Source organism: Rosa chinensis, chromosome 5 (assembly GCF_002994745.2).
Source record: "Rosa chinensis cultivar Old Blush chromosome 5, RchiOBHm-V2, whole genome shotgun sequence".
Taxonomy (NCBI): Eukaryota; Viridiplantae; Streptophyta; class Magnoliopsida; order Rosales; family Rosaceae; genus Rosa; species Rosa chinensis.
This window is the reverse complement of record NC_037092.1, coordinates 47,507,691-47,535,420: the sequence shown is the minus strand read 5'-3', so window position 1 is coordinate 47,535,420 and position 27,730 is coordinate 47,507,691. Positions and strand designations below refer to the sequence as shown.

Genomic DNA, 27,730 nt, shown 5'->3' with positions numbered 1-27,730 from the left:
GGTGAATTGGCTTGTTTGATTTTAATTATATCATAAAGTAAACTAAGTTGCACAAAAATAAACTAAGCTAATAAAAACAAAATATAATAGAGACTTTGATTGATGAGAATAATAGGTTGTAAAGCATCACACCTAACCTCCTTTGTGCCAAATCTAACATGCTCATTCCAAGATGGAATCCCCCTCAGTTCTCTTGATTATCGAGAAACCAAGAAACAATTATACTAGAGAATGTATTTAAGCTATACCTTGATTATCAGACATAACTCTCCTACAAACCTATTAGTTTCTACCTATTCCTTGATTATCGGACACAAGTAGACCTATGTAAATGCAAGCTAAGATCCCTTGATTATCGGACACCTAAGCCACATCCACATGATAAGCCCAATTGTAAGGACCCAAGCAACCTTATTTGATTATCACTAGATTACCATTTCTATATTTGCAACATGCTTTAGTTTACTAAGTTTGTCAAGCCTATCATACTTCCATAAAATTATTAACACTTACCAACCTTAGGTGACAAATCTAAGATGCATAAATGATGAACAATTAAACTAGCAAAGTAGAAATTCATGGCATGATCCATATTAAATTTAACTACATAGTTTGTACACAAATTCGGCTAGGGCTAAACCCTAGCCCCAAATTTATTCTACTCACAACTCATGGAAATATACATAAAAACCTTAAAAGAGTAATACATCATAAAAAGAAAGAGAAGTTGGAGAGAAAAAGTCACAATACCCACGGGTTTGGTGTGTCAATACCAAACCGAGATGAATCAATCCCCCCACAAGCTTTCTAGATGCAAACCAAGAAGATGTGATGTATCAAAGTATAGTATTTTCGGTTTTCTCAAACCCAAAACACTATACAAATCTACAAACACAAAGAGAAGATAAAGAACAAGGCTTTATGGATCTATCCACAAGTGTGATTGATCAAAAGGTATAGAATCTCTGGTTTTGATTATCAACCAAAGATGCTATACCTCTCTCTCTACACAAAGGCTAAACAAAACTACCTAAACTACCTAAAAGATAAAGAACAAAGAAGAGTGGATAGCAAATGGAGAGAGGAAGAAGATGAAATGGATGAAGGAATACATGAAAACGTCCAAAGTGAGGGGATGGTGTTTTTATAGGCCAAAAGTGATGAATGGAGGGTGGAGATCAAAGGAAATGAAGGGCTAGATGTGGTTGATAAATATGTAAGCACGAAATATGGATCTAGTCTTTAAGTCCACATGGAAATGACCTAGAAAGCCCATATATATTTTGGTGAAGAGGAAAAAGTAAGGATAGAAGGGTCATTGTGTAGGGGAACAATGTAATAAATAGGAGACAAAGGTGTACGGTGTAAGAATTGGACCACTTATCATATTTCAAATTTTGGATTTCAAAATAACCTAGACCTAAAGTCTCTAACCCTAATCAGTTATTCCTTCTTCTCCACACATGGTCTTGGCCAGCCAACTTAGGCGGAATCCGGCGTTGACTCTCATTTCATCATGTTTTCACACTTTTTTCCTTCAATTTAATCTCCACTAGGACTTCAGAATTAGCCTTTGACTTATTCATACCAAATGTTCCTTCATGAGTGTAGATCATCCTGGTAAAATTTCAGAGCTTTGTTCACCGTGGTTTTGCCGGAAATTCTGCTGGAATTCCTACAAGTCCGGTTTTACAGTTTTCGTCTTTTAGTGTAGAAAATTGGACAGATCTTTTGAAGGCCTTCCACTCCATATTGGTTCTTACACTCTTCATAAAAAATGATCCTTAGGATGTCTAAAATGGATCTGGAAAGTTCAACTCATTCAGAGTTCATTTGTTCAGTCTACCGCTCCTCGTTCCTTACCTAGCTCGGTTTCTCCTAGTAGGAGTAGGAAAATGTCCTAAGATTGACTTTTCAGTGCATTTCCAAGCTTCTCCATTATTTCCTAGCATGATAAGGAAAACATAATAAATATATATAAATAAACACAAAGGTTAAGAAAAAGTACAAGATTAGGAGAATAATTACTATGTAATTATGGATCTAACAGTTACTCATCCAAAAAGAGAATAAGAAATTAGGGTTAGTTTCGGAGCAAAAAAGGCTACCATGAAAATAATAGAATTTCTGAGCTTAGTTGCTTCTAAGAAATTAGGGATTTCTGAGCGTAGTCACTTCCAAGAAATCCGATTCCAAGAGGAATTGTATTAGATCAAAACAATGATGTGTTTATGGTCGATCATAACTTCTCAACAAACTCTAAGTTTGGAGGACTCTACAAGCTCCAAGCTTGGAGTGAACACGAACCCCCACAATTCGGCTTTTGATCTCTTCTATGAAGAAGAAAGGGGGTAGAAGAAGGGAGGTTGCAAGTCTCCGAGAAAAAGAATAAAAACTTCAAAAATGGGAACTTTTAGTAAAGCATACATCTTACGATTGCAGAGCGTATTCGATACTCGTTGTAAGATTGCAGACGAGCTTCAGTCCTAGGTGAATCAAACCTGTAGGATTGCAGATGAACTTCAGTCCTAGTGTAGGCGACCCAATTTGTAGGACTGCAGCGTGGTTTTGATCCTTGTGTATAGGATTGCAGACTGCTATCAACCCTAGTTGCTGAAACTAGGAGACGAGAGGCGCGCGGGGCTGCTGCTTGCAGGTTGTGCGTTGGGTAGGCGCTGTAAGTGTACGTGTTAGGCGCGGTGTGTTGCTAGCGTGCGTGCTGGCTTGCAATGTTAGGTTGCAGAGATGTGCTATCGATCCTAAGTTAGGATTGCAAAGGATTGCAACTGGTTTGCAATCCTGGTCAAGGCAGTTGACGAACCAGGTGCTAGATGGATGTGGTGCTGCAAGGGAAAGCGACTAAACTTGAGTTAGGATTGCAACTCGTTTGCAATCCTGGTTAAGGCAGTTGATGAAGCAGGTGCTAGATGGATGCGGTGCTGCAAGAGCAAGTAACTAAACTTGTGCGTAGGCTAGTAACGGCAGAGGCTTGCAATAGGAACAGGGGCACGGGCGCACAGGAGAGGTGCATGGCGAATGGCAGCGAACCAGAAAAAGGATTTTGGGTTTTTGGCTTCTTGAAACTAAGGTTAGGGCTTGTGCTGATTATGTGTTTAAGGAAAACTGAAATTGGGAGATAATTGAGTCGTACTTTTATTGATAATAGGGGTCTCTTTATATAGAGGATACAAGACATAAAATCAGAGTTGTACAAGGAAAGATATCGTATAATTAATTGGATATCTATGAATATCTCCGAGAATATCTCTAATTCAAAACCCTATTACAATTAGGTCAAGTAACCTAGAGTTTGGGCTAGACACATATTCTGGATTTACTTGAACACCTTCATTAATATGTATTTTGAATTTTTATATACTATTTTTATTTTCATTAGTTATTGTTATTTTTTGAGAAATTTTTTCATTTATTTCATTAATTATTACATTATATATTCGTTAGGTCGTTAAGGATGTTTAAAAAAATTATTATCTTGTGCATTTAGTAAGGTTCTTAGTAATATACACTGATCCCAAGTTAGGAGTGGAGAAATTTATTATTTAATTGAGGTTATTAATTTATCGAACATCCATTTATCAAAGTTTTATTGTAAATAGACTAAAGTAAAAACATAGTATAGGCCTAAGACAAATACGCCAACCGAGATTACCAAACTCAAATGGCCCAAAGAACCAAACAGCGCCCCACGACCCAAAATGACAGGGTCCAGCCCACCTTCACCTTTCTGTGCAGAACCTTGCTAGAACACCAAGGTCATCACCACCACCCTGAAGGCAAAACCACCTCCACCATGACACCATCAGAAGATCTCGATGAGACCTGAAAATACGGGTCATAGCCATTAGGTTCCCCTCACCCCTTAGGCCACCAACAATCTGTTCCAAAGACGGCATCCCTATCGCTGCCGCCTATATCAAAATTGGATAAGGTTTGATCTTAAGATACTCCGCCACCTCCCTTCCTTAAAGCACTGAAACTGTAGCCATGCCACGAAAAGGAAAGCCCGAACTGCGCCACCCGCCATCGTCAAGCCTTAAGGGCTTGATGATGGCAGTCCAAATGCCAAAAAGGCTGTAGAACAAATCTAACCTGTCAGGCAGCAACACGACTTCAGCGAAGCAAGAGCTAGTGCCGACATCGGAAGCCATCGAACAAGAGGAATATAGCACTGGTTCTTCGCTCGCTTCCTGGTTCAATCTGCTCGGCTAGGGTAGAAAATCCCTTTTATAATTGTCACAAGGATAAGCTTAATAGCACTAGTGTTTTAGATATAATTCATGCATGTAATCCATGTCGAAGCAATAATGATGGTTAACTGTAATATGGTCCCTTAATTGACAAGATAGACCTGTGCCCATAACATGAATTTGAGTCATCAAAACTTGAGGACGGTGTACTTCTGAAGACTCAGATAGAGCTCTTTAGAGACTAGAGTTTATTTCAATTTTTATAAAAATTGGGAGATGCTTTGTTGTAACGTCCCGAACCAGAATTTACTGATTTACTAATCATTAGGACGGTAAACGACATTTACTTTCACTTTTATTGTCATTTCAACACTTTTAGTGTCCCTAAAAGTTGACTTTTTATTCAGGTCAAAATTTGAGAAAATGTTCTTCATGAAAGTTGTAGAGGACGTTAAACCGAGCGCGTGGATATGTGGTACGTAAAAATCGGAATTCATATGCTAAAGTTATGCCTTAAAATGTGGAAGTTACTATGCTAGATTTCCATTTCTGGAAACCTACCCCGACTTTCTCTCTCTTCCTCTCCCTCTTTCCCCCGCGTCGGCCTCTCTCCTTCTCCCCTTCGTTTTGCCACCGTCCGGCCACCAATCGGCGAGCCCAGGGTAACGGTCGACTCCTCTCTTCCTCTCCTATACGCCTGTGGTCGTGGATCGTCGTGATTTGGCCGGAGAAACTCGAATTCAAGCCAAGAAGATTACTGTAGTAGTTTGTTATTTCCGGTGATATCTTCCGATTTCGGCCGTCTCCAGTCACCAAACCGGCATCGATGGTGCGGTTTTTTCCATGGATCATTTCCCCCCTAGCCTTGAGCCACGATTTGCAGTGTGGAGGTCGAATCGAAGAAATTTCAAATCCTAGGGTTCTTGAATTTTCTGGAAATTTTTCACCTGCCAAATTGGAGCTCTTCCAGGTAAAATTGGAACTTGTTGTAGTTGAGAAAGAGGTTGGGTTTGTTGAGTAGATGGTGCTGCCAAATTTTGGTGGCCATCAGAGGTGGTTACCGGTGGCGCATGGGGCCCACGCGCTGCTACTGTTGGTGGTGCGTGGAGGCGTGTAGGGCAGTGTTTTAATTCCGGTTTTTAGCCCATTAAATTGTATATATGTTGTAGAGCTTGTATGTGAAGTTTGGTGAATTATGGAGGAGTTTGAAATTATTTGTGAATTTCCGAAGTTTGAAGTTTTGTGATTGAATTGTTGGAAATCCGGCTGTTGGATTTCCCTTGTTTTCGTTGTGGAATATGTTAATTGAGGAATTGGTGTTGTGGGAGAGATTTGGGTTGAATTTGAGATGTAATGGAGATAGGGATTTTCAGGTTTCGTTTAGGTTCGTAATTATTTTATCGGATTGCCGTTTACGGAAATATAATTGTGTATGGTTAAATGAAGGAACTTGTTTGCGTGGTCGCCCAATAGTACTGTGAGTGGACTTTTGTTTTAAATAATGATGCATGCATTTATCTTGAAATTATTGATTAATTTAATTATCATTTTATTTATCGAGCATGATATTTTGTCTTGGATTATAATTTGACATTGATTTTTCATGAGTTTTGGATATGAACTTATTATGCTTGGATTTGGATTTATGATTTAATTTCTGAAATGGATTTTGAGCCTTCGATAAGTATCTCTGATATATGACTTTTATTTGAAAGCATGATTTTCGACGAATTATTTCCGAGGTGATTTCCGGAATTAAGTATCTTTCTATTCATTGATTTGAGATTTTTGGAAAGATTTTCGAAATGGGATTTCGATGAAGTTATTTCTTATTTATTTATTGGACTTTTGGTTTTGGCATTGGGAATGCCTGGATGATGATCTAATTATTCTTTTAGCGTGTGGGACACGCTGTTGATTTATGCGACTTGTTACGAGAATTTCCGAGTACGGTTGGGAATCGTACCCGTTTTTTCTTTATTTGCCGGACTTATGGGGAAGCCTTATAAATTTACTGGATTTGAATGGTTTTTACCCGCCATACATAGGTCGTCATTTAGTTCTCCTCCTCAAGTGGGTGTAGTCGAGCCTTATTAGTACTCCTCCTTGCTTACTATGTGTTCGCAGGTGAGTCGAGCAGAGCATGGGATGCTCCAGAGTGTGGGACACTCTGACCCGAGCCTGGGAGGCTCCCTTATTTCTTATGGTGATACTTCTTCCCCATATCTTATTGTGCTTGACTAGCGGGGCTAGTCTTATCTTCTTGAGAAACGAGATTTCGGTTTTACGATATATCTTTTCGAATGTTGTGACTAGCGAGGCTAGTCGGTTTATCGATTTGAAATTCTTGGTTTTGAAGCTAAATGTGTTTTTCTAATTGTTGCATGCATCGGTTTTTAACGAAATAAATGTGGGAAAGTATGAAATCCTTCTTTTAAATTGTTTATTTTTGTCCACTCACGCTAACGTTTTTCGTCTACTTTCCCCTGGGCCTTTCGGTTTCTAATGCCCAGTTTGCAGGCAAATTAGTGGAGGTCGGGCGTACATGACATTTGAGGCATAGTTGTCACTACTTCCGCAGTGTAGGATCCCTTGATCCTTTACTCTTCTTTTTATATCCCTGTGTATAGTAGTATTGCTCTGATAACCTTTGGGATTAGTATTGTTGAGTTTTGTGTTTTATGAAAGTAGAGTTGTTGGTAATTGGGAGCAAGGTGGCTCCAGGAGTATAAGGTTTGTTTGCTTGAAGTGTTTTTGTGTGTTTTACAGGTTTTTGGGTAGTCCATTTTAGAGGTGACTCTGCCGAATTTTTGGTAGAGTTATCCCTAAGGTGGGCCCCACAGGGCCACCTCAGATTTCAGGGTGAATTTCGGGGCGGGTCCTGTCATTTGTTTTATAGTTAATTTTAAAAAAATAATACAAGCTAGCCTAAGTTGAAAGAACATTCATTCCTCCCTTGTTTTTAACATATGTGGAAATGGAAGCGGAAATTGTCTCATTTTTCATACGCATATTTGGCTTTTAGGGTTTCAACCGGATGCTTGTATATGCAGTTACAGTCCCAATAGTAGAAATTTATTTGACTAACCTTCTCTTCTTATAGGTAACCTAGGATACGAAATACATAAATAATTTAAATTAAGTTTGAAATTTTTAAGGTTAAGAAACGATATTTTTTCTTGTAAAATCAAAGGTACAGTTGTATAAACTATAAGCAACTATATAAACAATAAAATAAATAGTAGTAAGTCGTGATAAATTAACCATTTTACTATAGTCAATTTTGTTTTTGTTTTTGTTTTTTTTTTTTTTTCTGATACAAAATGGAATCATTCTTGATTAATTTAATTATTCGGATCGATCAAGGATAAGTTATGCGGCAATATACGGCGATGCCTACAAGTTGAAACTCATATAGTCATACATGCATATACGTATGTTGCTAGCTGCTGCAGCATCCATAATGTTATATTCCAAGTATCTTCGGAATTTCCAATCGATCGGGTACTATATATATAACCATGCAAAACCTTGATTTTGTATATACATGTTCCAATTAGATTGCGATCAATTAGCAGCTGGTTATCATTTGGAGTTTGGAGTTGGACGTACTTACACCCTAGCTAGCTACTCTTTCTTTCATAAAACTACTGTAAGTGCCTCGCTTGTGAATATGTATGTACTGCAAGCGTATACGTACATATATTTCTTCTCCTAGCTTGAATGTTATTGCATTCATGTTTTACTTGTTCAGGTACGTAGTACTGTTGAATAATTTGCATATTACGTAGTATATATGTTTGCCATTTGTCGCCACAGAGGTTCTTTTCGAATGATCCGAAGGATCGACCATACATATATAACAAGTTATAAGTAATAGAGAAGATGGCGACTACAAGTATTTAGATGGTAGAGATTTGGAGTACCTGGTCGCCATTTGTAGGCACAGCGGTTGTTTAGAAATGCAGCCCGGCTGTTGGCAAGTCTCTTACATTTGCTTATATATGATGATAGACTCGGAAAGAGATTGAGATTCTTAGGTTCTAGTCAACCTTCATATCGGGTATATATTAATTCACAGTTTCACACCGTCGATCATCAACTTCTGTCTCCCCTGGAATTTTTCATTTGATTGTATTCCTCTCACCTCCAAAAACCAAACTTCCGACCGCCACTCGAAACGACGGCATCCAACCCTGAAACTTGGCCGTATTTGTTTCACCTGACTGATTATCTCTTTTCTAGATCGCTGCTTGGTGAATGGGATGTAAATGACCCAGATAGATTACTCTATATATCCAATCTAGCTAACTCAATTCTAGCCACCATCAACAGCAATCTTCGACTAAAATCTCCAGGAATCTTGCAGATATATCCGGCCCTCCCGCACATCTGTGTTCTTTGTCTCCAGCCTCCACGTAAGTGGGCGTTTATAAATGAGTTGGAATCTTATTTGGGGCCGTGACTACTTACCCAATTTTAACCAAAAAATTGCCCACTTACTCCACTAAGGGTTTTTTGACCCCATTTACCCAATCTAACTTCTACTGACATAATTACCCTCATTTTAATCTCTCTCTCTCTCTCTCTCTCTCTCTCTCTCTCTCTCTCTCTCTCTCTCTCTCTCTCTCTCTCTCTCTCTCTCTCTCTCTCTCTCTCTCTCTCTCCACCGTCGCTGGAATTACATCGGAAATCCAACTCCAGACCACCAGCTTCTCGTCTCCTCCCACCTCCCAACACATGTCGACCTAGAACCTCCGCTCCACTCCATTTCCGGCGAGTCCAGCTCTCACCGTGGATCGGAATCCCTAGACATGTGATCTCCTCGTGGTTCGATTGCAGTGGCTCTTGATGATCACAGAGCCGAAATCGCCGCCGTTATCATCCTCGTATTTGAAGTAGTTGAGTGAGGCGCCGCCGCCGAAGTCCTTGGGAGGCGTTTGAGGAGCGGAGGGAGGGAGGAGTTGTCGTCGTAGACGAAGGTGGAGTACGGGTCGGGTGTTTGGTCCGTGGAGCTATTGAAATTGCTGTGTCGCTGCTGTATCTGGTCTTGGTGGACAACTACAGTGGATTGTGGCATGATAGAATGGGTGCCCCACACACGTGGACTTCGGCATATACTTCAAGACATATATATGAACTGTGGAAACTTTGGTATTGATACAAATTCAAAGATCAAGCGCTTATATGATCACCGTGGACAACTACAGTGGAGTAGGGGTCGGGTTTCGGCAAGATTTCGTGAGAAAGGATTCTTGGAAATTCACAGAGAGTTAGAATTTCGTGAGAAAACCCAGTGGGCCATTGGTTTGGTAATTTTTGGGGGGCAGTAGACACATTATTGGCCCCCAGTAGACTTTGATACGAGGGACAGGGATCACTATAGTGTGGTGTTTTGATAAGTTACATGTTGTTTTCTGTGTATTAAAGTCAAATTATCTGTGAATCCTACAAAATGGTGCATTTTTGGTGGTCTATTGGGAGGCAGTAGAGACATTGGACTTTGTATTGGGGGGCAATAATATGATTACTGGGGGGCAGTAATATGATTATAAATTGATCAATTGTGCCTGTAGTGTATTCATTTTGGTTTTGGGAGTTCATACAATTCACTGGACGGCAATAATATGATTTTTGGAAGGCAATAATATGATTACTGGGGGGCAGTAATATGATTACTGGGGGGCAATAATAGCCGGATTCCGGTCATCGGTCGCCGGATTTCGGTTACCGGTTTCCGGAATCCGGTTACCGGTCGCCGGATTCCGGTCACCGGTCACCGGTCGCCAGAGACCGCGCCGGCCACTGGTCACCGGAGCACAGCAAGGTGGAAGGTGACTTCTCTCTCTAAGTGAGAAAGAAGGAGAGGGCAAAAAAGTCTCAAAAAAAAAGAAAAAAGAATTAATTGGGTAAAGGGGAAATAATCTCTTAGAGTGTTTTGGGTAAATGGGGTTAAAAAACAGTTGGTGGAGCAAGTGGGCAATTTTTAGCCTAAAATCGGGTAAATGATCATTTTCCCTATATTTTAAGCCAGCATAGATAACCGTCATTTTTTTTAGGTAAATAATATAGCTAACTAGCTAAAGTGCTTATTCGGTGTTACAAGTTTTATTATTATTGTATCTAGGGTATGAGAAACACATAAATAACATAAATATAATCATTGTCAAGATAACTCTAATTAAACGTTCAGTGAGAGCATCCACAATTTTATTTTTTTAATATGAATGTGCTGAATCTTTAATTTCAACATTTTTGCATTAGATGTTTGCAACAAACAATAATAGTACCACGGGAGTAGTTTGATTCGCAGCCATCAATATCTTAAAAAAGCATAATTAAAATCAAAATATCCCAATATACCTTTCTTTTACCTCATCAATAAGGTAATTTTCTATTTGTCTCAATGTTATTTGCTGATCGACATGATCGATCTGACAGCAGAATCAGATCACCATATCTTACGAGTTACAGCATTGTACCCAATAAATTTATATTTTACAAAGCTACTCACTTTCTACGTGGGTAATTAAAAATCCTACCGACACCAGTAACAAGAAAGAGCCAAAGTAAACGAAAATGGAACGTGATGCTACATGTGTACGGAAATATGCACAACACCCCATTTCTCCTTTCTGGTTTCTAATCCGGCCTCAAAAAAAGAGAGAAGAAATTGCTTTAATCATTCTATGCGTAATTGTTAAGTTCGAAGCATTGGTTGCATGACTTGGATCCACTTATCAGTTCATAGTTCATACACGGATACACCCGTAACACCTTTTGAGGTCCACAGACTTGAAGACCATAATCCAAGCTTTACTGCAACAATGGGAAGCATTCAGGGAGCAGAGAGGTATCCATATTTTCATTATATACTTCACAACTTGACCATCTACATGTGTGTAAAGAAAAGCAGCTGCTAGCTAGTGAACTAAATTACAGTGATGGTGTAGTGGTGTGTGTAGGTACGCGGTGGTTACCGGTGCGAACAAGGGTATCGGGTTTGAGGTAGTCCGGCAACTAGCGTGCCGAGGCATTGTGGTGGTGTTGACGGCGAGAGATGAGAAAAGGGGAAGGGAAGCCACAGCCAAGCTCCATCATGATCATCATCTTCATGCCAATGTAGTCTTCCATCAGCTTGATGTGTTGGATCCACTTAGCGTCCAGTCTTTGGCAAATTTCATACATGACACCTTTGGCAGGCTTGATATCTTGGTACGTAAGACCAATCAAAGATTGATCACTCATATATATCATAGCCAAGAGTTATTTTGTCTAACATATAGTTTAACATGTTATGTTGTTAGACTATTAATACGAATGTTTGACAAAGTCCCTTCAAGTGTATTTTTGGGTTTGGCTGCTGCTGAGTTCAGGTTAATAACGCTGGAGCTAGTGGAGTTTTGGTTGTTGAGGAAGAACTCAAAGCCCTGAACATTGATCCCACCTCTTGGGTAAGCTACTTAATTGGATCAGTAACAGGAACTAATTACCACATTTTGGATAACTAATTCACAAGACATTGTTTTTGTCTTTGATTCAGCTTTCAGGTCAAGCAGTCAACACAGTTCAAGGTGCTATAAAATCAACTTACGAAAAGGCTGAGGAATGCTTGAACACCAATTACTATGGTGTCAAAAGAGTGACGGAGGCTCTTCTCCCACTCTTGAAACTCTCTACTGCAGGAGCAAGAATTGTCAATGTCTCATCTCTCAGGAGTGAACTAAAGGTAAATCGATCTAGACATAGTTGTTATCGTTCATCAACTAGACCAGAGAACATCTTGCTCTGGATAAGTAGTACATATTCTGTTATGAGATTGAGATTGAACAGATTGACCTATGAACACCTAACCATTGACCTATTTGTCTTCTCGTGGAATCAAATCCTTGATATGATCTCAATCTGCAACTCCTAATTGACCGGCAAAAGAAAAACAAAATTGCAATTTTCTAATTAACCAACATTATATCACTGATCATTTTTAATGCAGAGGATTCCAAGTGAAGCGATAAGGAATGAACTTGGAAATGTAGAAGCATTGACAGAGGAGAAAGTGGATGCAGTTCTGAGAAGATTCCTGCATGATTTCAAAGAAAATTCACTTGAAGCCAATGGATGGACAATGATGCTGCCTTCATATAGCATTTCAAAGGCAACCCTGAACGCCTACACAAGAATCCTTGCCAAGAAGTATCCCAAAATGTACGTCAACTGTGTGCATCCCGGTTTTGTCAACACCGATCTCAACTGGCATACTGGGACAATGACTCTGCAAGAGGGGGCGGCAGGTCCTCTCAAGTTGGCTCTTCTACCAGATGGAGGACCTACAGGCTGCTATTTCTATCAAACTGAAGTAGCAGACTTCTGATATATCTCATTTTGATGTATGCAAGACTTTCTATGTTAACTATCATCAAGTTATTCTAAATAAGTAATGAAATATTCCACTTCTTGTGTTAGCTACATAATATTCGCCATCCAGAGTTTAAAAGTTGAGAATTTTTGTCAATCTCAGTCAATTTTGATTATACAGCATCAAGCCAAAGCTTAAGGGAAGGGCATTTAGTCTGTCAATATTGCTGTTAATGAATGACTACTGATTGCATTATGGAAGAAAAGAAAGACCTCTGAAGGAAACATGCAATGGCTTAGTCAACTGGTCTTGAGAGAAGAGAGGGACTGATTTAAAGATTTGTACCAGGAAAGAAGGAAATTTAATAAGACAAGGAAAATCCATGTTATTGCAATATGCTCGTCAGTTTCTGCAACATTCTTTCTTTCAACATGGCTAACAATCACCAGAACCTCCTCTGAAAATTGTATTTCCTACTTTAAGATTCCTAATAGGCACACAGTTTCTCCCATGTATGTTACAGAAAATGACCTTTCAAGGAAATAAATCTTGAATATCAATGATATCAGCAAGGACTCCAGCAGCAGTAGTATCATTGCCAGCTCCAGCTCCTTGAATGACCAGTGGTTGGTCATTATAACATCTACTGTAAATCTCCAGCTGCAATCGTATATCAAACAAAGAATGTTTACAATTTGTCCATATTATCAAAGAAAGGTCCATTATCCACCAAGTATTTCTATGTAAATATAATTATAAATTCAAGAACCAAAAATAATTTGGTAATTGTACACTACTCTTATTCCAATTTCTTTTTTGGTACTTCAATATTATCGTCCCTCTCAGTCCTTCCCTTTACACCTCTAATTCTCTCTGCCTGTGCGTAAACTTTCGACGCACTGCACAGATGATACAGGCATGTGGCTTTTTTCTTCTTGGTCTATCTTTCTTCTTTGACAATCACTTTTGTCTCCGGAACCCCAATTTATTATATTCCCATCACCTAACCTCGTTAATAAGGGGATGCCTTTGTATCTTCTCTAGCTTCTCCTGTCCCTCCTATCCACTATCAGTAATGTCCGCTTGCCATATATATGTTACTTATTAAACTGTGAATTAAGACCGTATTCAGACATGATTCTACATTCCTACCTCAAATTTGAAACAGAAAAAAGAGGCTGTACACAACAGTGGATAAGAAATCCACTAAAAGTAGCGGAAACAAACTAATAACAAAAGATCATCCTCTTCGGACACTCTAACTTGAGATTTCCAAAATCTCCTTAAATGAAGTAAATTTTATATCACTGCTCTTGAGAGACAAATATGCTTTTGTCCTCAATTAGAGTAATTACTTCAGATTTTAACTCCATGTCATTTAAAACACAGAACTCGGAACCCTACTCGAACTCTAAGTGTCAAACTAAGGATATGATCTCAAACTCATCTTTTTGTTGACCATCTATAAAAGAGTTCCAAAGTTTGCCTCCCTCGTGCCTTCCAATGAAAATTTTGGCAAATAAATTTCATACAACCTCTGTTTCTGAATGATATCTCATCCATGAAATGTTGAAAACTACAATACAACACATGGATTGTGATTAATGAAATACATGTTGTAAGGTTTATATTTATCTCCCATCGCATAATAACTCCAAGCTAAAATTTCTGATTGTGTCTGATGGTAAAAGCATTCTATCTTCATTTAACAGTAAACAAAATGAGAAGAAATTCAGAGGACTTGCCACATTGTCACTTCCTCTCAGTCTTCCTAAAGGAGAATCCTTTGCAAGCTCTTGAATGCCAACTTCACACCTATCAAAAGCTTTGATAGTTAGTATCACATGAAAGAGTCGCCATAAAACTTGAGCTAATTCCACCAGAATTATTAAGTAATACAAATGCTAACTGCTGTAGGCGCGTGCGCGAGCGCACACACAAAAGAATTATGTCCAGTATAAATCAATTCCATAAATTACTAAACATTGTGGATTTAGAAACTAAAGTTACTGCATATCAAGCTCATGATCATGAAGAATGAGGAAAAGTAAAAATTAGGCCTATTTTCCTCTTAAAAGGATCAAAAAAGTCATAAAGGATTTTTTTCATAAGATGCATGTACTCTCATTTATGTTTTCTGTTTTCCAATTAGCCTCCTTAACAACATTATATGTGTTTTTATTATAAATTTGGGTTCCAATAAATATTGGTCTTAAAATTGGGTCCGAAGTGGAGGCTCCGCTTTCTCTGTGGAATAGATCCATAATGTGTGTAAATTAAAGATACCCACCTTTAGAAACCTCTTTAAGTCCCAGTTCAGTCTAACTTGCAACTGTAAAGATATAATGAGCTAACTGTGTTTTCTGTGCTTGTAGTTTGCTCATATTTCAAATCTTGTAATTGTATACTTCAATTTGGCGATTTTGGTCGTCGTGTATAACTTTATTGCAATTTCAGTTGATTCCATCAATTGGATGTTAAAACATATTCAGAAAACATTTTAAAATTATAACAGTACTCTCCATATTTTTCAGAAATCTAATTTGGATGGGATAGACTGAGATTCCAAATGGTATTAAACAATAAACACAGTGACAAAAAATAACCAACTGAAAGCACAGTGACCAAAATCACCATGACCAAAACCGGACTTATTTAAGCCACTTTGCTAACCACGACAAATTTGACTAATCCTCCAAAATTATGCTGAGACAATCTTCACCATTTGTCTATGAATATTTAAGAGAAAAGGAATATAACAAAAAGTTGGATACATATGAGAAAACTCTGGCGATGGATTTGAGATTTACAGGAGAAAGAAATTAAATTCAAAAAAAAATTCAAAAAATAAGGGGAAAAAACCAAGAGTCATCCAGTCCTGAGTTAACAGAGGAGAAAAGTGACCGTGAACCAAGAAATTCAAATTATAAATAAGAAGAAAAGAATGACATTCAAAAAGAAAGGGAGATAACAATTGCCACAATCTGTGAGTAGAAATTTGACCATGCATGACCAGTCACTTCCCAAGTCAAGGCAATTCTTAGTGCCAGTCAAACCATTATCAAGATCCTACTTAACTTGTTCTGCTCACCGATGTTTACCTACATGAAACTTTTGAACTACATCCTGGCACAAAGGATCTCAGCCAAGACTCACCCTTGCCAATTGTTGTGAGTATTAACTAGAATGTTAAGAAAGCTGGTAAACTCAAATTCTAACCCTCACCAAATACTACACCAGGTCAGTAATCATCTGGGGAAATATATATATATATATATATATATATATATCATGGCCCAAGATGATCATATTTTCTAGAATATTCATGTATCTTTATAGAAAGCGCAAGTAGTAAGTTACTAAGCTAGTCCTTTCCAATTTATAGTTAACCAAGAGATGAAACACATATTCTCGTACATGAGATCTGAAAGAATCATAACACTGCTAACATTTTTATTTATTCTTTTTTTCTGATTTTGGAAATATGCTATAAAAATTTTAAAATAGGGAAATACATAGATAATATGTTGTTACTCAATTAAGAGCAAGAGCCAAGTCTAACTAATGTAGCGAGCACTCGTGCATACAGCTTGTGCATGAAAATTCAGACAACTTTATATTCATTTTGGTCAAAATGTTCAATCACAATATAGAGGAACAAAAAAGAAGAAGATAATGTATCAAGACTAGCGAACACAGAAATACATCAATTTAATTATACTCAGCCATTGGAGATTGACAGGTAAAAACTAATTGATTTTATATTTGCAGAAGATGATAGATACCCAACCCAATCTATGAGCAGTAGAATCTAGACTGTAGCCAGCACGGAAAGACATCAATTTGATTATACTCGACCATTGAAGATAGACTGGTAAAAAATTAGTTGATTTTATATTTCAGTAGATGATTAACGGAACCCAATCTACGTGATTTAAATATATCTTATGCACTAATCTCCCCTTCAAAAAAAAAAATATATATATAGCTTATGCACTCATTCAGATTCAATCCATCTGCTTCAACCTCACTTCCGTCTTACTTATCCAAATAATCTATTAGGTGAACCCTGGTACCTTTATAACAAACTTAAAAAGCACCTTCATACTTTAATGATGAAAGCATCTAGTTAAGACATGCATACTGAGACACAGAAAACTAGCAAAAAAACACACATGGATATATGTTCAAGGGTGCTTGACAACACCTATCAAACTCTGAATTGAAATAAAACCAAATAGAAATAGTACCTTGAGGCCTCAATCACACAGACATAACGTAGCACATTCCCACTCAAAGAAGCTTTGGAGACTCTCTCTTTGATATCTTTATCAAGCAATAGTAGCCCAGTTCCCAGAAATTCTTCCACAGACATTACACCGGGTGCCATTTCTTTAGGATACAAGCACTCAATCTATAAAACCAAATAGCCACAACAATTTATTTTTATTTTTAAATCATTTTAAATGGAAAAAAAAAAGTCACAGTTGAGCAAGTATATGGGAATATATATCTATATTTAAAGTACCAACCTTAATGTCATCCAAATTAATACGCCAACCGAGAAGCCTAGCAAGTATCAAAGCCTGTTGAAGATGATATGAGAATTTTATGAGGTATTGAAAGAACTTCAATATTAAATCAATTATACCCTTATCAAATGAAAGATTTTCTAAGTAGATACAATCTTCTAACACTATTTCATACATGCATCACTTCAGATGAGTTGTTCAGTTTTTTCTTCTTTTTTTTCTTTGTTTTTTTTTCCTTTCCTTTTCTTCTTTCGTATTTTCAGTTTAGTTCTGTGATATTTCAGTACTAAATAAAACCATAAACCTGAGGGTATTAAGAAGTACCTAGACAAACTAAAAGAGTGCCCATAGCCCCAGACATAGCCTAGGTATCCTTCATACTCTTTTCTGTCTTCTTCTTCTTTTTTTTCTTTTTTTTGGGTCAAATTCAAATAGTATTTTCAAAGTTATACACTTTTCTGATAACAATCCAATGTGAAAGTGCGCTTTTGTTTTTATGGTGAAGCTGAATGTTCAATTTGAAATACTTAACGAATTGTTTACAAAGACAGTACCATTTACCTTTTGATCATATTTATGAATTATGATGCAAGCCTAGAGAAGAGAAATGAATCATTTCATGAATTTAAGCTCAAAAGCGAAACCATATTCAAACCTTTCTTGCAACATCCATCCCACTGAGGTCATCACGTGGATCTGCAATTATGACCGACAGTGAAGATTTCAAGACCTAACTTCTTCACTATGAGAGATTTATTGAAATGAAATTTTTTAAAAATAAAAAGTAAGAAGATAAAAATAAAAACATAAACAAAAGCTAAAATCATATGTACCTGGTTCAGTGTAACCCAGAGTTTTAGCAGATCGCACAACTTCGCTAATTGGCTTTCCATCTTCGACCTCACTCATAACATACCCCAATGTTCCTATCACATACATATGAGATGCAACATATATAATCACCAGTGTCTAGATATATGTAGCAACATATGCAGGTAGCTTACATTGAAAATGTAAGAAAGCCAAAGAAAAACATAATGTAACAGAATTTTTCTACTGAATTCCATGGAAAAGTTTGCTACCACTCAAACTCCCAATAATGCGGCAGACAGGATCTCCAGATGAAAGAATGCGATGCAAGGATGATATGACAGGAAGGCCGGCACCAACCTACCAAATCTAAAATCAAATCAATGAAAATTATAGAAACTATTTCAAGAATCTATTTGCATAAGGTGAATATGACAAATCCAAATATGATGAATAGTTGGAAGCACGGTAACAGTAGATTCAGCAATTATAACTATATTAACACCTAGTAAGATTGTAAGAATTATAATCAGCTGGAACATGGTATATAAATTACATATGCATGATATGGTATGGATCAATATAACAGATATGTGACAGCTATTGAGGATGCAAAGAAAGGGCTAAACATAATTTGCCACCAAAATTCCCAATCTCAATAAGCAATCTTTCTTACAATTTCGGTCTATAATTGCGAAACATATACGTTAGTCAATTAAAACTCTAATAACTTCTGTTACATAGACTTTTTGGGGAAACCCAAAAAAGTAACAGTAATAGATAACGATAGTAGTGCTAAAATCAATAGTAATATTCTGGCCAACAGCAAGCATCGCTAATAGTAATGAGACTAATGATAACGATAGTAGTGCTAAAATTAATGTTTTTTGTTAGTATATCGTATTAGTATAGATCTTGGCACAAAACTCTCCATATGCAAGACATACATATTGTGCCCTTTATCATATCTGGGTTACTCATGGCCTTCATCAACTTAAAGCCCTAAATTGCAAAAAGAGATATCTAAAAGGCTAAAACAAGTGGAAAAAAGTGGGTTCAAGCAGGCATATAAATATATGTGCACACCTGCATTGGAATCCTGTCAATTCTCATGAACAATAAGGCGCGCGCGCGCACACACAAACAATAAGCCATATATAAGGATTACATTATAAGCATGTTATCTCTAAGCATATAGTAGTTTACATATCTTGATTAACATTTACCAGGGACTGCATCAAGAAGAAATGAACTCACAGTTGACTCATGACGTATGTGACGTGGGTGTGAAATTAGTTTGTCATAATCCTCCTGCAGGTGATAAACTCTTGCTTCAATGGATAGTGTGGAAAACAAACTAACTTAAAATTAATGGCACACGAGTAGGCAGATTGACAAATAGCAGAAGGAAGCCGTATCCAAATATATAGAATGAACCTTTCTATTGCTTTTCTAAGATAAAACTAGTCATCAATAAATGCTACCGAAAAGTGTTTATTACCATTGTTGAAGTAAGAGGCTTCTTGTTTGCCATGACAATGCAACATCCCAAATCAACCGCTTGGGTGAGCAGTGGAATAGTCTCAGAACTCGCAGAGCAATCTACAAGAGCCAAACCTATGCAAGCAAACAAACAAAAAAAGATAAGATTAAACATTTGAGGTTGAAAACATGGGATTACAGGTTAACCAAAAAGAAAACATGGTAACCACAGTATAACAATCTGTAAGAACACGACCAAGAGTTGATTTACCTGTTGATTTACCCAAGAGTGCAGCAACATCGATAATCTTTTTGGTTGATTCAGAATCGGTGAATACCTCTACTTGACCTTTATAAACAGGAGCAGCAGTAGCAAACAAGCATAAGAAACGCCCAAAAGGAAAGCAGTTATTGTTGTAAACAGAGAAAGACAGAAATGCGATGAAATCACCAGAGGCGGCAAGCGTGTGCAGAGAAGAACCATCGGACTTGATCCGGCAAAGTTGCAATAAAGAATTATCAGCCAACTCCATAGTCGACACGTCAGGCGCAACAACGAAGGATTTACTGTCAGATACTCCCACAACTCTCAGGTGGATTCCCTGCCCAAAACAATGTGATTGATTGATTGTACAGAAGTATGAGCATCATGTAGAGTTAGAATGAGATGTACCTGCTTGGCGTGAAGGGGTCGGCAGGAGACGATGTGTTGGAGGAGCTGGCGGCCAACGCCTCCGCAGCCCATCAGAATTAGGGAGATCACCTTCTTCATTGTTTCTTTTGTCTGCAATGCTGCTGCTTCGGGGTTTTGGTTTATGCTGCTAATTCCTTCTCGCCTGCTTCTCAACTAAAACCCCATTTCAAAAACAAAACTTGTCTAGAGAGTTTAGAGCTCTATAGTTTCAATCAAAAAAATAAAAATTAAAAAATAAAAAATTTGTAGGGACGAGAATAAAATCCTGAAAAATGGCCTGGTTCAATGTGAATTTTTTTATAAAAAAAATGGGAAAATTTCGCAAACAATACATCAAGTAAAGGCCATTAATAATTCTTATACACAAAGTTTCAAACCAAACATTTCGATACACGAAATCTGAAACTCGACCCACTATCAGTACACGACGTCAATTTTTGACACTAAAATGTCCATTATGCCCTCAATTCTTTTTTTTTTTAATAACTTTTTTTCCTTTGTTTTTATCTCTTTCTTCTTCCTTCTTCCGGGCTCACTCCCTCGCTTTCAACGCCACCTTCCTCACCTCCGCGCTCACTCCCTCGCTTCCAACGCCGCCCTTGCGAGGTGAGCTTCTCCCGCCGTTGCCGCTCCTCCTCCACGTGGTTGAGCGGCGTGTCTCGGCCCAGCCCGAGTTTCCGGCCCCGTTTCTTCGGTGCTCTTTTCATCTGGCAATCGGAATCTGCGAAGTCCGGGTTTGGGTTCGGAGCTCCGTTCTTCTTCTTGCTAGAACCAAAAACATGTTTCTTGTCGTCATTGTACGAGCTGTGATCCTCTTCCTGCACGCCAGCAATGATGCCGATGTCAAAAATGGAGAAGTTCCGGTTGATGAACCCCGAAGGGTCTAGTTTCCGGGTTGGGCTGATCTGACCCGAACAACGACTTGGCTTGCTGGATCAACCCCCAGTTCTCTCTAATCAAACCGGAGGAACCCATTTCAAGAACACCGTTGGAAGTTAGGATGCAGATCAAGGTCTCGATCCCGTGGATTTGGGCCTCTTTGGCTCTCTTGCAGTTGTTGAACTGAAGCTCGTGGGCCCCGCTCAGCCAGATTGAGGTCTCGGAGCCGAAGACCTTGCCTGGAACAGAGCCGTCCCCGACGGCGAAAGATCGAGTGAGGGAGTGAGCCCGGAAGAAGGAAGAAGAAAGAGATAAAAACGAAAGAAAAAAAATATTTAAAAAAAAAAAAGAACTGAGGGCATAATGGACATTTTGGTGTCAAAAATTGACGTCGTGTACTGATAGTGGGTCGAGTTTCAGATTTTGTGTACCGAAATGTTTGGTTTGAAACTTTGTGTATAAGAATTATTAGTGGTTTTTACTTGGTGTACTATTTACGAAATTTTCCCAAAAAAAATTGACAAATTAGGCTGGCCCGAATTTGAATTGTGCCAAACCTATTGTGGATTAAAAAAAATAATAATAGTAATAAACATATGGCACATTTACTTACTTGAAATGGAAACTAATCATGAATTAGAGACAACTAGAATGTGAGAATAAAGCAATCAGTATTGATTCGGGAAGAGTTCCTAAACCCATCTCCCCCATTCATAATCAAATTCCTGAGTATTCAGGAATCGATTTCTTATAAAGAGATGAGACCTACATCCATTCTGATTCCTTTATGTGTTAGTAAACGCAGGAATAATTTTACCTCATAATCATTCACTCCCATTCCAAGTAAGTAAACATGCCCATAATGTTTTAGGGAATCAGAAATGTGAGAGAGAAATTGCTATGTTTTTATTGATAATAGGGGCCTCTTTATATAGAGGATTACAATGCATAGAATCAGAGTTGTACAAGGAAAGGTAATCATACATTGAATGGATATCTCTAATATTCTCCGAGATTATCTCTAATTAAAACTCTATTACCACTAGGTCAAGTAACCTACAGTTTGGGCCAGACACAATCTAGATTTACTTAAACACTCCCCCTTGTGTCGCCCAAACGTGATGCTCATCTCGTTGTCTCGTCAAAAACCTTTGCCGAGTAACAAAAACTCAGTGGGACAAAAATAACCTCAATCGAGGGAGAAAAAGAGCACAACACACCCTTCACGTTCCGAGATCAACATGTACACATCTCCCCCTAATGTCTGCGTCTCCCCTTGATAACTACGATCATGGAAGTTCAGATAACTTCCGCAAGCCAATGTTTGCAATATGTTTCTCGACCGTGGATTTAGGCAATGACTTAGTAAACAAGTCTGCCACATTGTTCTCAGATTGAACCTGGTTCACTTTGATCTTGAGGAGATTCTGTTGTTGCTGATTGTAGAAGAACTTGGGCGATATGTGCTTGGTATTGTCACCTTTGATGTAGCATTGCTTCATTTGTTCAATGCAACCATTATCCTCATAAATGCTGGTAGGCTCATATGTGGTGGATTTCAAACCAACATGTATAACTATGGATCTAAGGTATTCACGAACTGCTTCGTGAAGAGCAATAATCTTTGCATGGTTCAAAGAAGTAGTGACTAGGGTCTGTTTAGTAGACCTCCAAGATATCACGGTCTTACCCATGGTGAATACATAACCAGTTTGGGAGCAACCTTTGTGTGGGTCAGAGAGGTACCCATCATCAGCAAAACCTTACTCTTAACCAAGAGAGTGAAAATACACATAAAAAGCAGTGAATAGTAGGTGACCTGGTGACCCACGGGTGAACTTGCTCTTAACACTCCCCCTTGTGCCAAGTCAAAGACAAAATGGCGCATGAGTTGTTGCCTCACTAAAAACTTTGCCAAGTAACAATAAAAACCTTGTGGGACAAAAAATACACCTTAGTCGAAGGAAAAGAGCACAACGCACCCATTACATTTGAGAATGACATGTGTGTGTTAGACTCCCCCTGACATCTACACCTCCCCCTGATCCTTACATTGATCAAGGGAGCTTGAATTGGAAAGTCTTTGAATCTATGTTTTTCACATGTTTCTTAAATATGGCCTTAGGCAATGATTTGGTGAACAAATCTGCCACATTCTCCTCAGACCTTACTTGATTCACTTGAATCTTAAGGAGGGCCTATTGTTGCTAATTGTAGAAAAACTTTAGCGATATGTGTTTTGTGTTATCACCCTTGATATAACCTAGCTTCATTTGTTTGATGCAAGTTGCATTGTCTTCATAAATGCAAGTAGGCTCGTTAGTGGTAGAACTCAAACCACTAGTCCCTCGAATATGTGTAATAATAGCTCTTAACCATATACACTCAATCATGAACCGCCTCATGTAGAGCAATGATCTCTGAGTGGTTCGAGGAGGTAGCCACAAGGGTTTGATTGGATGATCTTCAAGATATCGCCGTGTTCCCAATGGTAAATACAGAACCAGTTTGGGAACGACCTTTATGTGGGTCAGAGAGGTACCCAACATCAGCAAAACCAGCCAAAACTTTATTTGGGTTTCTGTGTAGTGAGTGGTGCTTTCGCCATCAATATTTCCTTTAGGGATTGCAGTTCCATCTGCGGTCCCTCTTGTCTCTCTATAGAAAAGAACAGTCCCAAGTTAATGGTTCCTTTTACGTATTGGAAGATGTTCTTGATACCATTCTAGTGACGTTGTGTTGGCGCTGAGCCTAGCTAACAAGTTCACTGAGAATGCAATGTCTGCTCGAGTACATTAGGCTAAATACAATAATGCACCTATTGCACTTAGATAGGGAATTTCAGCTCTCAACACCTCTTCGTCATCTTCCTTTGGATGAAATGTATCTTTCTTTGCATCCAAACTTTGACCGATCATGGGAGTGCTAGCAGGATGCGCTTTGTCTATGTTAAATAGCCTGAACATCTTTTGGACATACGCAGACTGGTGGATTAGTATTCCACAAACTTGGTGTTCTAGTTCAAGGCCTAGACAGAATCGAGTTTTCCCAAGATCCTTCATCTCAAATTCGGATTTCAAATAGCTCACGGTTTCTCTTATTTCATCAAGAGTACCTATTATGTTCATATCATCGACATATACAGCTACAATTGCAAATCCGGAACTTGTTTTCTTTATGAATACGCAGGGGCACAATTAATCATTCTTATATCTCTTCCCAATCAAGTAGTCACTTAGACTGGTATACCACATCCGCCCGGATTGTTTCAATCCGTAAAGTGAGCATTTCAACCTAATTGAAAACGCACTCCGTGGTTTAGAGTCACTTGACTTGGATAATGTAAGGCCATCAAGCACTTCTATATTATATATATATATATATATATATATATATATCTCTCTGAATCAAGATGCCCATAGAGATATGCAGTAACTACATCCATGAGATGCATTTCCAGTCATTCGGAAACTACCAAGCTAACTAAGTAGCGGAATATTATAACGTCCATTACGGGAGAGTATGTCTCCTCGTAGTCAATTCCAGGGCGTTGTGAAAAACCTTACACCACAAGGCGAGCCTTGTACCTCTGGACTTCATTCTTCTCATTACAATTTCTGACAAAGACCCATTTATGTCCTACATGCTTTACACTTAGTGGGGCTAGCACTACCGGACCAAATACCTGTCTCTTTGCCAGAGAATCTATTTCTGCCTAGATTGCTTCTTTCCATTGAGGACAATCTGCTCTTTGTTGACATTTGATAACGCATAAGCTTTTGAGTTCTATTATTGTGAAGACACTTATTAATGATGAATTTCTTGGAAATCCCTCTCTCAAGCCATATGATATTATGGATTAGGTTCAACAACAATTATGGTCTTGATATTACATACTATGTTGCATGAAAAGGTAAAGAAAAAGCAATGAAAGAGCATGCACAGTTCATATGAGAACTCCTATTCAATGTTAACTTGGTATCGTGATGCCGTGATGGAGAGTAATCGAGGGTCTTGCTTTATTTTGGAGTGTGATGAATCTACTAGTCGTTTTCAAAGGATTTTTCTTTGTTTTGGTGGAGTTATTGAGGGTTTCAAGTCTTGCATACCTCTATTGTTCATGGATAGTGCACATGTGAAGAGCAAGTATAAGGGTCAGCTTCTTTATGCTACAGGAAAGGATGGTAATCATGGTATGATTATGATTTTGGTTTTATTTTTGTGATTCATATTATTAAAAGCATGGTGATTCATATTGTGATTCATATTATGCCTATCTAAGCTTTGTTGTTGAGGTTTAGTAGTTTTGTCTTATGTTCCCTCTTTCTTTGTCCTCCATAGTGTTTAGGATTTAGGGTTTATTTGTAGTTATTGGTGTTTCCCTCAAAAAAATATCATGCCTATCTAAGCTTTGTTATTGAGGTTCAGTAGTTTTGTCTTCTGTTCCCGCTTTCTTTGTCCTCCATAATGTTTAGGGTTTAGGGTTTAAGGTTTAGATTTTTTTTTTGTAGTTATTGGTGTTTCTCTAAAAAAAATATCATGCCTATCTAAGCTTTGTTATTGAGGTTTAGTAGTTTTGTCTTATGTTCCCAATTTCTTTGTCCTCCATAATTTTGTTTTTGATGTGGTATATTTTTTTTCTCTTTCCCTTGGGTTTTTTCCCTTTTGCCATTGCTGTTGTTGATGCCGAAATTGATGCTAATTGGAATTGGTATTTTGGGATCTTGAAGACAATTCTTGACCCGCAAGGCAGAGTCATTACTTTTCTTTCTGATCGACAACAAGGGTTGATGAATTCCTTGGCCAGAGTTTTTCCAGAGTCTCCTCATTGCTTTTGCATGTATCACTTGAAGAATAATCTCCAAAACTTGTTTATCACTTGAAGAATAATCTCCAAAACTTGTTTAAGGGTAATAACAACAATGCACTCCGCGTCACAATTGTTGATAAGTTTTACAAAGTTACATATTCATCTACTGAGCGTCAGTATTACCATAACCTAAAGGAGCTTCTTGATGAGGTCAAGGATCTGATAGGAGCATTTTAATGCGATGTTTTAATAGTCAATTCCTCATATTTTGCTTCGTTATTTCCTTAACTTAATCCGTTTTTAACTTAGTTTCTATTTTTTAGGTACATTGAAATAAATGACAAGGAAATAAGCTTAAAGACACATGAGAAGGATGTAAGACGTTGGAAATGACAAGTCGAAGGCATAAGGGATGCTGAAATGAAGAAATGGAGTATTCTTGGTCCATCCAGGAATTCCTAGTCTGACTTACAATCCCAATCAAAGTAGGAATCCTGGGTCAACTAGGAAACATGTTTGGAGAAATGACGAAAAATGCAGAGTCCTAGTTGGACTAGGAAACCTACTTCTGCTAGGAAAAGGAATCCCTGATGACACAAGGAGTCCTAGTTGACCTAGAAAAGTAAAAGAAGATTCTGAAAGGTTCAAGAACATTTCATGTGAAAAGTCCTTGTTTGACTAGGAGTCCTAAAGACATAAAGAGTCCTGATGGGGTTAGGAAACCTGAGAGCATTAGGAGCAAAGACGCATGAAATGCCAAATCAAGAAATCTGACTGTGCAAGTTAGTCAACTTCGACAGAGCATTGAGAGCATCTTAGAAAGAACTAGATGATAATCTTTATAATGATGGAAAGCCTTGAATGTCTAGTATCTAAAACTTTTTACGACTTATCAATATCATTTTTCTAGAAGAAGTTATGGGCGATTCAGTATAGGAAGGTCAAGCTACGCGTGAATCGGACTTTTGACGGGAATTTCTATTTTGAGGCCCAAATCACATCAAGAAGCCCATGGCCGAATTTATGCTTCATATTTAAGATAATATTGCACATGTGATGTCCTAGAGGCTTCCAGAAGGGTTTGGCATCATCCTTGGAGAGTTTTAACAGATTACAACATGCAGAAAGGATGGAAACAAGTCCAGATATGTTGCTTGTTGCTCACACCCCTATTTGGACTAATTTTAGGAGATAAAATCAGAAACTATTCATTTTAATTCAGCAAAGATTATCTTCCTAGAATCAAGGTGCAATTTTGAAGGCTTCTCATTGGTTGGATGACACTAGAATGCTGATGTGGATTTATCTGATTGGTTGGAGCTGTGTGGATCAATCAGATAATTCTTAGAAATTAAAAGAAGGATCGAGAAGGCTTGGACAACCCCTATATATAGATGCATCCTTGGGACGTTTTCATTCACCAATTTTTTTCATTCTTTTCACACACCAAAAATCAGTTTCCATTCTCTAGTCTTCTAGTTCTGCGTCTTCAAGCAAGGAGGAGAAGAAGCCATGCAATACATCAAGATCCTAACCGCCATTCACCCTTGTGTCATCCCTAGAAGATTACTTGCTTTCAAGGAACTTCAAGTTCTTCGTCTCAAGGCTTTCTCATTCATCTTTCACAGTGTATTTCATCTTTTTCTTTTGTTTGCTCTGTTTGATTTCGTAAACTATGAATTCTAGTTAACAAATAACGTTAAGGGAACCCGTCTCTATGTTCTCAAATAAAGTTGCAATTTCTTTGTGTTGATTTCTATGTTGCTTTTGTGAGATTGCTTTATTGGTTTTGCTTTACAGAAAACTTTTATATGTTTATCTTATTTGGGTTGACACTTATAGGATTTGTATGTAATTGGAGCTAGATTTAGGTAAACAATTCACCTAATAGTTTTGTAAACCTAAATCATAAGAAGTAAAGGCTTTGGACAAAAGTCAAAACCAATTAAGGAGGATTGC

General features: G+C 38.0%; 2 protein-coding genes across 2 annotated transcripts; one reads left to right on the top strand and one right to left on the bottom strand.

Moving 5' to 3' along the window:
- The first annotated feature begins 10,870 nt into the window (after nt 1-10,870).
- On the top strand, nt 10,871-12,679 carry LOC112167518 ((+)-neomenthol dehydrogenase). Its single transcript, XM_024304537.2, has 5 exons — nt 10,871-11,061; nt 11,174-11,423; nt 11,585-11,662; nt 11,752-11,937; nt 12,202-12,679. The coding sequence occupies exons 1-5, from the start codon at nt 10,931-10,933 to the stop codon at nt 12,577-12,579; spliced, it is 1,023 nt and encodes a 340-aa protein (XP_024160305.1). The 5' UTR covers nt 10,871-10,930; the 3' UTR covers nt 12,580-12,679.
- Nucleotides 12,680-12,924: 245 nt separating this feature from the next.
- LOC112201854 (bifunctional aspartokinase/homoserine dehydrogenase) lies at nt 12,925-20,294 on the bottom strand. Its single transcript, XM_024342778.2, has 12 exons — nt 20,062-20,294; nt 19,840-19,990; nt 19,660-19,737; nt 19,408-19,523; nt 19,164-19,217; nt 18,179-18,266; nt 17,930-18,022; nt 17,752-17,792; nt 17,097-17,150; nt 16,815-16,978; nt 14,310-14,379; nt 12,925-13,224 (listed from the first exon to the last, which is right to left on the bottom strand). The coding sequence occupies exons 1-12, from the start codon at nt 20,158-20,160 to the stop codon at nt 13,099-13,101; spliced, it is 1,134 nt and encodes a 377-aa protein (XP_024198546.1). The 5' UTR covers nt 20,161-20,294; the 3' UTR covers nt 12,925-13,098.
- Nucleotides 20,295-27,730: the final 7,436 nt, after the last annotated feature.

Excerpts from the sequence above, each read along its gene's own strand:
- LOC112167518 (XM_024304537.2), top strand. The coding sequence starts at position 10,931 with ATGACTTGGATCCACTTATCAGTTCATAGTTCATACACGGATACACCC. Across the intron at positions 11,424-11,584 it reads TTGGCAGGCTTGATATCTTG|GTTAATAACGCTGGAGCTAG; the intron begins GTACGTAAGACC and ends TGCTGAGTTCAG. Across the intron at positions 11,938-12,201 it reads CTCTCAGGAGTGAACTAAAG|AGGATTCCAAGTGAAGCGAT; the intron begins GTAAATCGATCT and ends TTTTTAATGCAG.
- LOC112201854 (XM_024342778.2), bottom strand. The coding sequence starts at position 20,160 with ATGAAGAAGGTGATCTCCCTAATTCTGATGGGCTGCGGAGGCGTTGGC. Across the intron at positions 19,218-19,407 it reads AGCCTCTTACTTCAACAATG|GAGGATTATGACAAACTAAT; the intron begins GTAATAAACACT and ends TATCACCTGCAG. Across the intron at positions 17,793-17,929 it reads TCTGGGTTACACTGAACCAG|ATCCACGTGATGACCTCAGT; the intron begins GTACATATGATT and ends TCATAATTGCAG.